This window comes from Muntiacus reevesi, chromosome X (assembly GCF_963930625.1).
Source record: "Muntiacus reevesi chromosome X, mMunRee1.1, whole genome shotgun sequence".
NCBI lineage: Eukaryota > Metazoa > Chordata > Mammalia > Artiodactyla > Cervidae > Muntiacus > Muntiacus reevesi.
The window spans coordinates 14436856-14450298 of NC_089271.1; the positions used below are offsets into that span (position 1 = coordinate 14436856).

Sequence of the window (13443 nt, forward strand, 5' to 3'; positions counted from 1 at the left end):
AGGCACTCATACTTCAGCTATGTCAATTTATCTTCCCCTTCATGAATCACAGCCTTGTCGTGGCAAAGGGGCTTGCCTAACTCAATGAAGCTATAAGCCATGCCTTATAGGGCCACCTAAGATGGACAGGTCATAGTCAAGAGTTCTGACAAATTGTGGTGCACTGGAGAAGGAGATGGCGAACCACTCCAGTATTCTTGCCACAAGAAGCCCATGAACAGTATGAAAATGTAAAAAGATATGACATCTCAAGATGAGACCCACCCTATGTCAGAAGATGTCCAATATGCTACTGGGGAAGAGTGGAGGGCAATTACTAATAGCTCCAGAAAGAATGAAGTGGTTGGGCCAAAGCAGAAACAATGCTCAGTTGTGGATGTATCTGGTGGTGAAAGTAAACTCTGATGCTGTAAAGAACAATATTGCATAAGAAACTGGAATGTTAGGCCAAGTAGGAGATGGCAAGAATGAATATCAACATCTTAGGAATCGGTGAACTAAAATGGATGGGAATAGGCAAATTTAATTCAGATGACATGTATGGATGTGAGAGTTGGACTATAAAGAAAGATGAGCATCGAAGAGTTGATGCTTTTGAATTGTGGTGTTGGAGAAGACTCTTGAGAGTCCCTTGGACAGCAAGGAGATCCAACCAGTCCATCCTAAAGGAAATCAGTCCTGAATATTCACTGGAAGGACTGACACTGAAGCTGAAACTCCAATACTTTGGCCACCTGATGCAAAGAACTGACTCATCTGAAAAGACCCTGATGCTGGGAAAGATTGAAGGCAGGAGAAAAAGGGCGTGACAGAGGATGAAATAGTTGGATGGCATCACTGACTCAATGGAAATGAGTTTGAGGAGACTCCAGGAGTTGGTGATGGACAGGGAGGCCTGGCATGCTGCAGTCTATGGGGTTGCAAAGAGTCAGACACAACTGAGCGACTGAAATGAACTGAATGGAACTGACCATTATATCTACTACTGTGGGTAAGAATGTCTTAGAAAAAAAATGGAGTAGCCCTCACAATAAACAAGAAAATCCGAAATGTAGTACTTAGGTGCAATCTCAAAAATGACAGAACGATCTCAGTTCATTTCCAAGGCAAACCATTCAATATCACAGTAATCCAAGTCTATACCCTAACCACTGATGCCGAAGAAGCTGAAGTTGACTGGTTCTATGAAGACCTACAAGACTTTCTAGAACTAACACCAAAAAGAGATGTCCTTTTCATCATGGGAATTAGAATGCAAAAGTAGAAAGTCAAGAACTACCTGGAGTAACAGGTAAGTTTGGCCTTGGAGTACAAAATGAAGCAGGGCAAAAGCTAAAAGAGTTTTGTCAAGAGAACACACTGGTCATAGCAAACACTCTTTTCCAACAACAAAAGAGATGATTCTACAAATGGACATTACCAAATGGTCAATACTGATATCAGACTGATCATATTCTTTGCAGCCGAAGATGGAGAAGCTCTATACAGTCAGTAAAAACAAGACCTGGAGCTGACTGTGGCTCAAATCATGAGCTCCTTATTGCAAAATTCAGGCTTAAATTGAAGAAAACCACAAGGCTATTCAAATAAGACCTAAATCAAATCCCTTATGATTATACAGTGGAGGTGAAGAATAGATTTGAGGGATTAGATCTGGTAGACAGAATGCCTGAAAAACTATAACACTGTATAGAAGGCAGTGACCAAAACCACCCCAAAGAAAAAGAAATGCAAGAAGGCACAGTGGTTGTCTGAGGAGGCTTTAGAAATAGCTGAGGAAAGAAGGGGAACGAAAGTCAATGGAGAAAGGGAAAGATATATCCAACTGAATGCAGACTTTCAGAGACTAGCAAGGAGAGACAAGAAGGCCTTCTTAAATGAACAATGTAAAGAAATAGAGGAAAACAACAGAATGGGAAAAACTAGAGATCTCTTCCAGAAAATTGGAGATACCAAGGGAACATTTCATGCAAGGATAGGCACAATAAATGGATAAGGATCTAAAAGAAACAGAAGAGATTAAGAACAGGTGGCAACAGTAATCCCACTCCTAGGCATATACCCTGAGGAAACCAAAACTGAAAAAGACACATGTACCCCAATGTTCACTGCAGCACTATTTACAATAGCGAGAACATGGAAGCAACCTAGATGTCCATCAACAGATGAATGGATAGAGAAGTTGTGGTACATATACACAATGGAATATTACTCAGCCATAAAAAGGAATGCATTTTAGTCCGTTCTAATGAAGAGGATAAACCTAAAGCCTATTATACAGAGTGAAGTAAGTCAGAAAGAGAAAGATAAATATCATATACTAAAGTATATATATGGAATCTAAAAAGATGGTGCTGATGAATTTATTTGCAAGGCAGCAATGGAGAAACAGACATAGAGAACAGACTTATAGACACAGGGAGAAGGGTGGAGAAGGTGAAATGTATGGAGAGAATAATATGGAAACTTACATTACCATATGTAAAACAGATAGCCAACAGGAATTTGCGGTATGTCTCAGGGAACTCAAACAGAGGCTCTGTATCAACCTAGAGTGGTGGGATGGGGAGAGAGATGGGAAGGGAGGTTCAAGAGGGAAGGGACATGTGTATACCTATGGCTGATTCATGTTGATGTGTTTTTTTTTTTTTATGTTGATGTTTGACAGAAAACAACAAAATTCTGTAAAGCATTTATCCTTCAATTAAAAAATAAATAAAATTTTAAAAAATAAATAAAAAAAGAAGTGGCAAGAATATACACACAAAAAAACTACAAAAAAGATGTTAATGATTCAATAACCACGATGGTGTGATCATTCACCTAGAGCCAGACATCCTAGAGTGCGAAATCAAGTGGGCCTTAGGAAGCATCACTACGAACAAAGCTAGTGAAGGTGATGGAACTCCAGCTGAGCTATTTCAAATCCTAAAAGATCATGCTGTTTAAGTGCTGCACTCAATATGCCAGCAAATTTGGAAAACTCAGCAGTAGCCACCAGACTGGAAATGGTCAGTTTTCTTTCCAATTCCAAAGAAAGGCAAAGCCAAAGAATGTTCAAACTACAGTACAGTTGTGTTCATTTCACATGCTAGTAAAGTTATGCTCAAAATCTTTTAAGCTAGGCTTCAGCAGTACATGAACTGAGAACTTCCAGATGTACAAGCTGGGTTTAGAAAAGGCAGAGGAATCAGAGATCAAACTGTCAACATTCATCAGATCATAGAGAAAGCAAGAGAATTCTAGAAAAACATCTACTTCTACTTCATTGACTACACTAAAGTCTTTGACTGTGTGGATCACAACAAACTGTGGAAAATTCTTAAAGAGATGGGAATACCAGACCACCTGACCTGCCTCCTGAGAAACCTGTAGGCAGATCAAGATGCAACGGTTAGAACTGAACATGGAACAATGGACTGGTTCAAAATTGGGAAAGGAGCACGTCAAGGCTCTATATTGTCACCCTGCTTATTTAACTTATACGCAGACTACATCATGCGAAATGCCAGGGTGGACGAAGCACTAGCTGGAATCAAGATTGCCAGGAGAAATATCAATAACCTCAAATATGCAGATGATACAACCCTTATAGCAGAAAGCAAAGAGGAGAGTGAAAAGCTGGCTTGAAACTCAACATTCAAAAAAAATATGATCATGGCATTTGATCCCATCACTTCATGGCAAATGGAAGAGAAAAAAGTAGAAGCAGTGACAGATTGTATTTTCTTGGGCTCTAAAATCACTATGGACAGTGACTGCAACCATGAAATTAAAAGATACTTGCTCTTTGGAAGGAAAGCTATAACAAACCTAGACAGTGCATTAAAAATCAGAGATATCACTTTACTGACAAAGGTCTGTATAGTCAAAGCTATGGTTTTTCCAGTGGTCATGTACAGATGTGAGGTGGGATGCATGAGACAAGTGCTCGGGCCTGGTGCACTGGGAAGAACCAGAGGAATTGAGTGGAGAGGGAGGTGGGAGGGGGGACTGGGATGGGGAACACATGTAACTCCATGGCTGATTCATGTCAAAGTATGACAAAACCCACTGCCATGTTGTGAAGTAATTAGCCTCCAACTAATAAAAATAAATGAAAAAAAAAAAAGAAGGCTGAGCACTGAAGAACTGATGCTTTCGAACTGTGGTGCTAGAGAAGATTCTTCAGAATCTCTTGGACTGCAAGGAGATCAAACCAGTTAATCTTAAAGGAACTCAACCTTGACTATTCATTGGAAGAAGTGATGCTGAAGCTGAAGCTTCAATACTTTGGTCACCTGATATGAAGAGCTGACTCACTGGAAAAGACCCTGATGCTGGGAAAGACTGAAGGCAAAAGGAGAAGATGGAGGCAGAGGATGAAATGGTTAGATAGCATCACCAACTCAATGGACATGAATTTGAGCAAACTATGGGAGATAGTGGAGGACAGAGGAGTCTGGCATGCTGCAGTCCATGGTGTCGCAAAGAGTCAGACATGACTTAGCGACTGAACAACAGCAACTTATCCCCTGTAATGAAGAGTCTCCAAGTGATAAAAGGATGGCCTTTCAATATGTTAATAGTGGTTATGGCTCAAGGTGGCAAAAGTTCAATATATTTTTATTTTCTTCATTATAATTCTTTGTATCATGTGAACCTTTACAGTGAATTTCTTACATTGGGCTTCCCTGATAGCTCAGTTGGTAAAGAACCCGCCTGCAGTGCAGGAGACCCCGGTTTGATTCCTGGGTCGGGAAGATTGGCTGGAGAAGGAATAGGCTACCCACTCCAGTTTTCTTGGGCTTCCCTTGTGGCTCAGCTGATAAAGAATCCTCCTGCAATTCAGGAGACCTGGGTTTGATCCCTGGGTTGGGAAGATCCCCTGGAGAAGGGAAAGCTACCCACTTCAGTATTCTGGCCTGGAGAATTCCATGGACTGTATAGTCCATGGGGTCACAAAGAGTTGGACACGACTGAGGGCAAATAAAGCTGTTACATATTGAGAGTTGTAAGAAACCACTAAATGAGCAGTTCAAGTTCTCCTAGATGTAATAGGAACAGAAAAATCACTTTTCTCAGGTATCTGGAATCCCCTGTTTGTGAATGGTAAAAATTAATGGGCAACATTTTCAAATCTGGGTAAAAATTTTCTAGGATTACAAATTCCTCTCCCCACTCAGAACTCTCAAAAGCTATGTTTATTCCCAGATTAGGAAGCAACTCCTAACTGGAGATTGGGCAGCTCTCTATTCCCATAACTCCCATAGTAAAAGCATGGCTGGTATGTAGTCCTTACTTTAAAAATAATTTTAATGGCCATATATATATATATCAAACTGAAGATGATAAAATATAACTTTTATAGGAAGAAGTAAATATAATTTTAAATCTTTCAATGGGACGCTCTATCAAATGATCTGAAAGTCTAGTATGGAATTCAAAATCACAAATCCCCATCACTTACAACTGAAGACCCCAAACTACTGCTCAGTAGTGAGGAAATGCTGGTTGAATGGCAATATCCATTCTCCTAAGATTATCATTTAAAGTTTAGTCCTTATTGTAATGAAATAGATAACAGTCTAGCAGATTGTTCTCATCTAATGGTTATAAAGCTTTAGAATAGGAAAGGACTTCAGAAGTAGGGTAAATGTCCAGGTATAGATGCAAAAGCCTGGAGCAGCTTTGTTATGGTCAGCTAGCTGAGGTTTCAGCTTTCATCATCTGACTATTAGTTGACGCTTCCCTTTGCACCTGTGGGGCCAGGTGTGTCCTGGGGCACTCACTACCCGCTTCAGAAGCCTTGATGCAAGATCACCATTTGTTCCCTTCTGCAAGGATTGATCTTTCAGTTTTCAGATGATGATCCTTCTCCTATTTTGAGTCTCCTTTATAAAACAGTGGCAGTATCAGATAGTAGTTTTTGTGTCTGTTTTCATTTTTGCTGTGCTCTGCTCAGTCACTAAGTTGCGTCCAACTCTGTGACCCCATGGATTATAGCCTACCAGGTTCCTCTGTCCATGAAATTTTCCAAGCAAGAATACTGGAGCAGGTTACCATTTCCTTCTCCAGGAGATCTTCCTGACCCAGGAATCGAACCCGCATTTCCTGTGTCTTCTGCATTGGCAGGCGGATTCTTCACTCACTGAGACACACCTGGGAAGCCCATTTTCATTTTTACTTCTTACTTACTAACTAAACAAAAGTTGGAAACCCATCCCCCATCCCCCAGAATAAAGCTTTGCTATACAAAATGGTAGCCCTTGGCCACAGGTGACCATTTAAATTCATTCAAATTAACTGAGCACATTTTAAGTGCTGAAGTGAAGTGAAGTCGCTCAGTCATGTCCAACTCTTTGCGCCCCCATGGACTGTAGCCTACAAGGCTCCTCTGTCCATGCAATTTTGCAGGCAAGAGTACTGGAGTGGGTTGCCATTTCCTTCTCCAGGGGATCTTCCTGGCCCAGGGATCGAACCTGGGTCTTCCACATTGCAGGCAGACGCTTTACCGTCTGAGCCACCAGGGAAGCCATTTTAAGTGCAAAATAGCCCCAAACAGCTAGTGGCTACCATACTGAACAGGGCAGAATACTCCATCATGGCAGCGGGTTCTATTGGACAGCTCTGAATTCAGAAAATTCCAGTGTAGAAATCCTCTATAGCATATCTAGGAAGAAGCCTCCTTGAATTAGAGGGACACTCAAGTGTGAAAGCCTGGTGAGAGGAATGCCCTCTCCTCTCAGGAAAGTGTCCCCTCAAGAAAAGAAGAGAAACCATTTGTCCTTAGAAAAGAAACCAGTGCAGCTTTTAAAGACGTGATGAATCCTGCAGCACAGCATTCAGGGGTGCCTCTGAAAGAAGCCGACAATAACTGTGTTTTTGTACCACTACAGACAGAAGCTGAGCAATGGATCATGTCATAGCCAAGGAAAGAATATTTGAATAATGGACCATTGCTCTGAATCACTTTATTCAAAAAATCCCCTATACCAAAATGAGGAAAGAGACTGAAAAGTTTTTATTTTAATGATATTCTACCAGTCAAAGCGTCTTTTAAATAATGCTCTTAATTGCTTTGAAACATATTCTGACATTATACTAATCACAAGTTTTGTTGTTTCTTTTAGAACTCCTTCAGGAACGTAGAGATTCATGGATATGGTAAGAGTAGCTAAGATCAAAGTCTTCTGGGAAGTTTTCCTTAATAAAATGAACTCCCTTGCAGTCAGCTTTTTTAAAATTTAAAGGTTTTATGGCGGGTCTCATTTCCTTTCCAACCCACATGAAATTTGAAAGTGTCAATAGGAAATGAAACCCTTACAATGAAAGAAGCTTCTAAGTGTTTGCTGATAATAATGAGAGTCAGGAGAATTAAAGAGAATAATGTAGTTGAACAAAGTAAATAAACAATAATTTGCTTAAGAAACTTCTCTGCCCTCTCACATACCAGACTTACGAGACTTCAACACCAAGCAGTGATCCACACTATAAAAATTATAAATGATGGACATTTCTATCAAAAGAACTACAGAAAATATATCCTCATATTCTAATTTAAAACTTCAGGCATGGATCAATAATCTTAGGTGGAATGTCCACTGAAAACAAGAAGAACAATAAAGTCCCACAAAAGTGGTGGCAGAAGGTGGCTATGACCTGGTTTAGATCCAGCCCCTCCAGTGACTAACTGGATGGCCCTAGCAGGTGTCTTAACCTCTGCACTCCAGTCTCCTCTCTAAAGTAGGAATAACATCACCTGCCTTGTAAGTTACATAGGCACACGGAGTCCCTAGCAAGGGGTCTGGTGAGAAGCATCCAGTGAGGGCATGCTCAATGTCCACTGCTTGCCTTCTTTCTGGGTCCAGGTAACATGCCACTGTGGTCAAAGAAGCCTTTCCCAACTTCAAGTGTCCTCCCTGCTTGGAACTCTGAAGTACCTGAACAGTTTAGAGACAGAAAATGAAAGGGACAGAGAAAAGGAATCTGAAGTAGAAGAACAGTGACATGGGTTAAGATGGAAAAAGAAGTAGAAAAGTTAGAAGAGTAAGTAGTCCAGGTTATCTGGAGCCCAAATATACAGATTGGAAAGGTAGGTTCTAGAAAATGATGCTACCATTTTTAGAGCATCCTGTACACACTAAGCATTCAATAAATGAGGGCAGTTTATCCAACAGATCATTGTCACATGTATTGCACAGTCGGTTACCAGTAGTGAGGAGAACATCAGGCCATTCTTCCTCAGAGGTGGGAGAAAGCAGAGTGCTCCTCAACAGTGGGCTGCCTGCCTTTCCCAGACCATTGAACCCAGAGGCTAGGAACAAGAGACACCCCAGGAAGCGGGCAAGGATGCTAAGGAAGCATACTACTGAAAGAACTGGTAGGCTCTGTACACTACATCACTTTATGGCAGTTCACATAAACAGAGCCCAAAATAATTAGTATTATAACTGATCTGTTTTTTCATACACTTTATATTTAGTGCATATTATTTCTATTTAATTGAATATTTATTTCAAAAGAGAGAGGAGAAAAGAACAAACAAAATGGGTCTCAAGTTATATCTTTGTATGCATACAGTTAACAAACAGACATTAGCTCACAACAAAAATTTTCAAAAATGAAGAACCCACTTACTTGCCAGTTCAATGATTTCCATCCTCTCTCCATCAACATCCTGACCTACAAAACTTAAGTCTTTCTGCTCAAGTTGGCTGATTAGGCTAGGATTCACCTGGAAAAACAAGAAATTAAGTGTCTTTGGACAGCAGAGCAATACAGTCATATCATCTTATGAAAATGATTTTCCATTTTGGTGATGCTCTAACTAGTAGTTAATTTCTATTTATAGTCAAACCTCAAAGCCTATTTTTAAGCTCATAATGAACCTGAGAAATAGTTTAATCACAGCCCTTAAATCTGGAAGGCCCATCTCTGTTGCCCAAAGATAAGTTTCAAAAAGTAGGACTCTGAGATTACATTAAACTAAAAAGTTTCCACACGTGAAGGAAACCATCATCAAAACAAGGAGACAGGGAATTTCCTGGCAGTTCAGTGGTTACAACTCCGAACTTCTACTGCAGGGCTCCTGGGTTCAGTTCCTGGTTACGGAACTAAGATCCCCCAAGCCCACGGTGAGGCTAAAAGACAAACTAACAAACCAAACCAAACAAGGCAACCTACTGAATGGAAGAAGGTATTTGCAAATCACACATCTGATAAAGGGTTAATATCCAAAATATATAAAGAACTCATACCCTTCAATACCAAAAAAGAAAAATTTTTAAATGGGCAGAGGATCTGAATAGACATTTTTCCGAAGAAGACATATAGGTGGCCAAAAGGTACATGAAAAGATGTTCAACATCACTAAATGTCAAGTAAATGTAAATCAGAACCACAATGAGTTATCACCTCACACCTGCTAGAAAGGTTATCATCAAAAAGACAGGGAATAACAAATGTGAGAAAGGATGTAAAGAAAAGTCCCACAATGGTGATGGGACTGTAAATTGGTTCAGTCACTATGGAAAACAGGATGGACACTCCTCAAAAAACTAAGACTAAAACTACCATATGACTTAGCTATTCCACTTCTGGGTACTTATTCAAAGAACATGAAAACTCAAATTCAAAAATATATATGCACACTATGTTCACTGGAGTATTATTTACAATAGCCAGGACAAGGAGACAACATAAGTGTCCACTGATGGATAAAGAAGATGTGAGAATATAACAAAATACTACCCAGCCACAAAAAAGAATAAAAACATGCCTTTTGCAAAACAATATGGATGGACCTTGAGGCTATTATGCTAAGTGAAATAAATCAAAGAAAGACAAATATGATTTCATTCACATGTTGGATCTAAAAGAAAACAAAACCAACGAACAAACAAAATAAAACAAAAACAACTCACAGAGAACAGATTAGTGGTGACCAGCTGGGAAGGGGGTTGGAGGTAGGCAAAATGGGTGAAGGGGATCGATTGCATGATGATGGATGGTAACTAGACTTTCTCTCTTAAAACCTTGAGACTAGCTTTTTATAGCCATCCTCCTACTTGCTTCTTCCCTTGAATTATGTGTAATAAACTATCTCTCCCCAAATGACAAATCTACTTGAGGATTGAAACTATCTTATTTCTCATGTGACTAAACCAAAATCTTTCTTTATATATAGTTACATAATCGCTCTAAAGAGAAGCTTGGAACAAGTTTTCTACCAAAATATTGGTTATAGATGACACCTTGATGACCTGGTTCACAGCCCCTTCCCTCATTCATGTCATCAGTGGCCGTTTCCCAAACTTTTCAGCCTCTCCTTCACAGAAAGTGTTTCCTTATCTAAAATCAAAGTGGGGTCCCACCTGTTTGTCTCAATCTTAACCCCATATGCATACATGTGTGCAAGCTCAGTCGCTTCAGTCACGTTCGGCTCTCTGTGACCCGCCAGGCTCCTCTGTCATGGGATTCTCCAGGCAAGAATACTGGAGTGAGTTGTCATTCCCTTCTCCATGGGATCTTCCTGACCCAGTGATCGAACCCACGTCTCCTGAACTGTAGGTGGATTCTTTACCACTGAGCAACTGGGGACAAGCCCTTACTCCACAGTAATTTAGTGTGACAGATGTACCTCATATCGATGTCTGTGTCTTTCTTCTATGAAAGGTACATCACCATAAAGTTTCCCTGTAAAGATATGAAAGTGAAATTAATACTGGAGTAATCACCTTTGGAACCACATCCATGGCATCTGTGTGGGAGAAATCTCTTTCATCTCTGTCTATCAAAGGCCTAAAAATGAACTAGACTTTAGATAGTAATCTCGATTTTCTTTTTGTATAGGACAGTGAGAGCTCCTTTGAAACCCTGAAGCAGTTCTCAAGTAAGCCATTACCAGTGTGCAAAGGGAAGCCTACCATGGCCCGCAGCGAAGACTCTCCTTTCACACGCCTGCCTGCAGGGCCGAAAGCCCCAGTGACGTCTGCACCATAGTGCCTGAGCAGATTCGTTAACAGGGCTCCTTTTACAAAAGAAGAAAATGAAACCAGGGGAAGGGAAAAGAAACCAAAGGACTTGCCCAAAGCCCAAGCCCGCTGGCTGCATAGTCCTGTCTGGAGCCCAGACCTCCTTACTCCTGGCCCAACGCTTTCTCCACTATGCCAGCCACCTCTGCTTTCACATGGTACTGGCCACACTGGTTTACATCCCACTTTAAAAAATATGCCTACACTTTGACTAAAATTTGACCTCTAAGAATTTACCCCAGAAAACAGAAATGAGGACACAGAGGTAACCACGAGGATGTGACCTGTTGCGTTCTTAGCAGGGGACAATCGGGAAGCAGTGTCACCTCAGGAACAGAGGGCTGCTGGCGTGAATGAGGGCACAGTGCCATGCACAGTTCTCACCCAGGGGTGTGTAGTGCAGAATCACACATGGGCCTACTTAGACAGGCCTATGTTGCAGTGGGGGCCACAGCCCAAGGCAGCAACTTGGGAATATCTGTCTGGGATGGACACAGGGGTCAGTGGGATGCCCAGTGACCCAGTGTAAAGTAGCCAGGAGCAGGATCTGTCACCAGACACCTCTCTCTCAAGAACAGGCCCCAATGGGTACATGGAGAGGCAGGATGACCAAGTGGGTCACAGCACCGGGGCCGCTGGAGCAGCACTAGCCCTCAGCATGCAGAGCCCAGGCTCACAGCCTGGGGACAGGAAGACCCTGTGACGGTGCTGGAACGCGCAGCCTAACCCCAGCAGAATCAGGAGCAGATCTCCACTCCACAGGCAGGGGGTTACCAGACTCTCCAAGATGTCATCAGGCCACGGAACAGGATGTTTCAACCAAGAAAGACCCAATGCCTCACATCCCATTTGAGCTTTTGACCTGGATAAAGAAAACGCAAACTGACTGTATTCTCTATGACTTGGTATGATCAATTATCATTCCTGAACTTCCACTTGCAATTCTGTGCATATAGACTGAGTTCCCTGGTGAGGATGTTAATGACAGTGAGTATTGAAGGTATGTGCTTTAGAAGAAAAATGGGCAATAGTAGGAGCAAGGAACTCCTTTGAGAAAACTCCAATATGCCTCTGCCAAGGGGTCATTTGAGACAGAGCCTTTGTACTCAAACTATTGGTTCATAAACATGAAAGAAAAATTGGAAGACAGTAGCACGATAATGCCCAGTTGGAAAAAATGGAGACATATATCATGAAGTTACAAGAAAAAAGCAGCTGAAAGATCTGAACCTAACTTTGGGAGGATTCTGATTCTCCTCTAACCTCTGATTTTGTCTTTGATATTCTTCTAGTTCAAAATGTCTTCTCTGCTTCCTTCATTAGAACAGATGACTAAGCAAATCCAGTAACAGAGTCAGCCAATACTAACAGGTGGTGAAGAAAATGGAGAACCCTCCAAAGATAAGGAATTATATTGAAGAGTTATACTTGAGTCATTGCGACTAGCAGGATATGGTGCAAACTTTTGAACCTGTGTGGCTTGTGCCTGCTGCCTGGCTTAAGGCAAACTTTTGTTTGCTATGAAATCGCAGAGGTGATAGGAAGAGAGGAGGCAGAGTGACTCTGGAGCCAGACTGCCTGACTTTAAATTCCACGACATCATGTAATGGATGTGTGCCTTGGGCAAATTACTTCACCTCTCTGCCTCAGTTTCCTCATCTATAAAATAGGGGTAACAATAGTCTCTACTTCATGGCGTTGTTGTAAGGAGTGAATAAATCGAAACATGTGATGCACCTAAAACAGTAAGTAAACCATGTGATTGCTATTGTTATCTCTAGACTATGAAATCTAAACAGAAAGAATAGAAGCTAGAACATAAGTTCTACAAGATAACAGACAATATAGGGACCCATTCCCTCAATTCTTGTGACTAGTGTCTAGTACATAGGCAGGTACTCGATACATATTTGTTTAATGAATGAAGCATATATATGGGAGGGTGTATATGGTACATGATGGAATGTTTTCAGAACTTTGGAAATGTTGTTTTGTGCACTCAAAATCTTAATCACTGACAAATCTATTAAGAATGAATTGATGAAATTAATCCATTGTCATATCTATAAAAAAAGAAGTAAGTAGCAGCAAAATTTTAGAAAAAGAAATCTGATAAAGTCTTAGGACCTACAAAACACTCTCAATGTAGGCAGCAAGACCCCAACAATGCATATAACAGCATCATCAGAAACAAAAACTGCCAAATGACACCATCTCCTTCTCTAATTCACTACTGGGTAGATTCTGACTCATATATAAAATATATTTAACCACTAACAGTCCTGCCAATCCCCACCCTCCTGTTAGTAATCCTAGCATCTGAACCTGAGCCTTTCTCTTTCCTTTTCAGAGCAAAAACGTCCCCCCCCCCCCGCCAAACGCTATACAAGTTGAAAGGTGGGAACAATCCAAATGCCCATGGACAGAC

The 13443-nt window shown here is 41.0% G+C and overlaps 1 protein-coding gene across 5 annotated transcripts in view; it reads right to left on the minus strand.

Annotated features, from left to right (window-relative positions):
* Window positions 1-13443, minus strand: part of CTPS2 (CTP synthase 2) — a 116805-nt gene that overhangs the window by 16235 nt on the left and 87127 nt on the right. For all 5 annotated transcript variants that reach the window (XM_065915924.1, XM_065915923.1, XM_065915927.1 and 2 more), the window contains exons 15-16: window positions 10622-10677; window positions 8620-8716 (exon numbers count right to left, since the gene is read on the minus strand). In XM_065915924.1, coding sequence (XP_065771996.1) covers window positions 8620-8716; window positions 10622-10677 — 153 coding nt within the window. The remainder of the gene's footprint in view (window positions 1-8619; window positions 8717-10621; window positions 10678-13443) is intronic.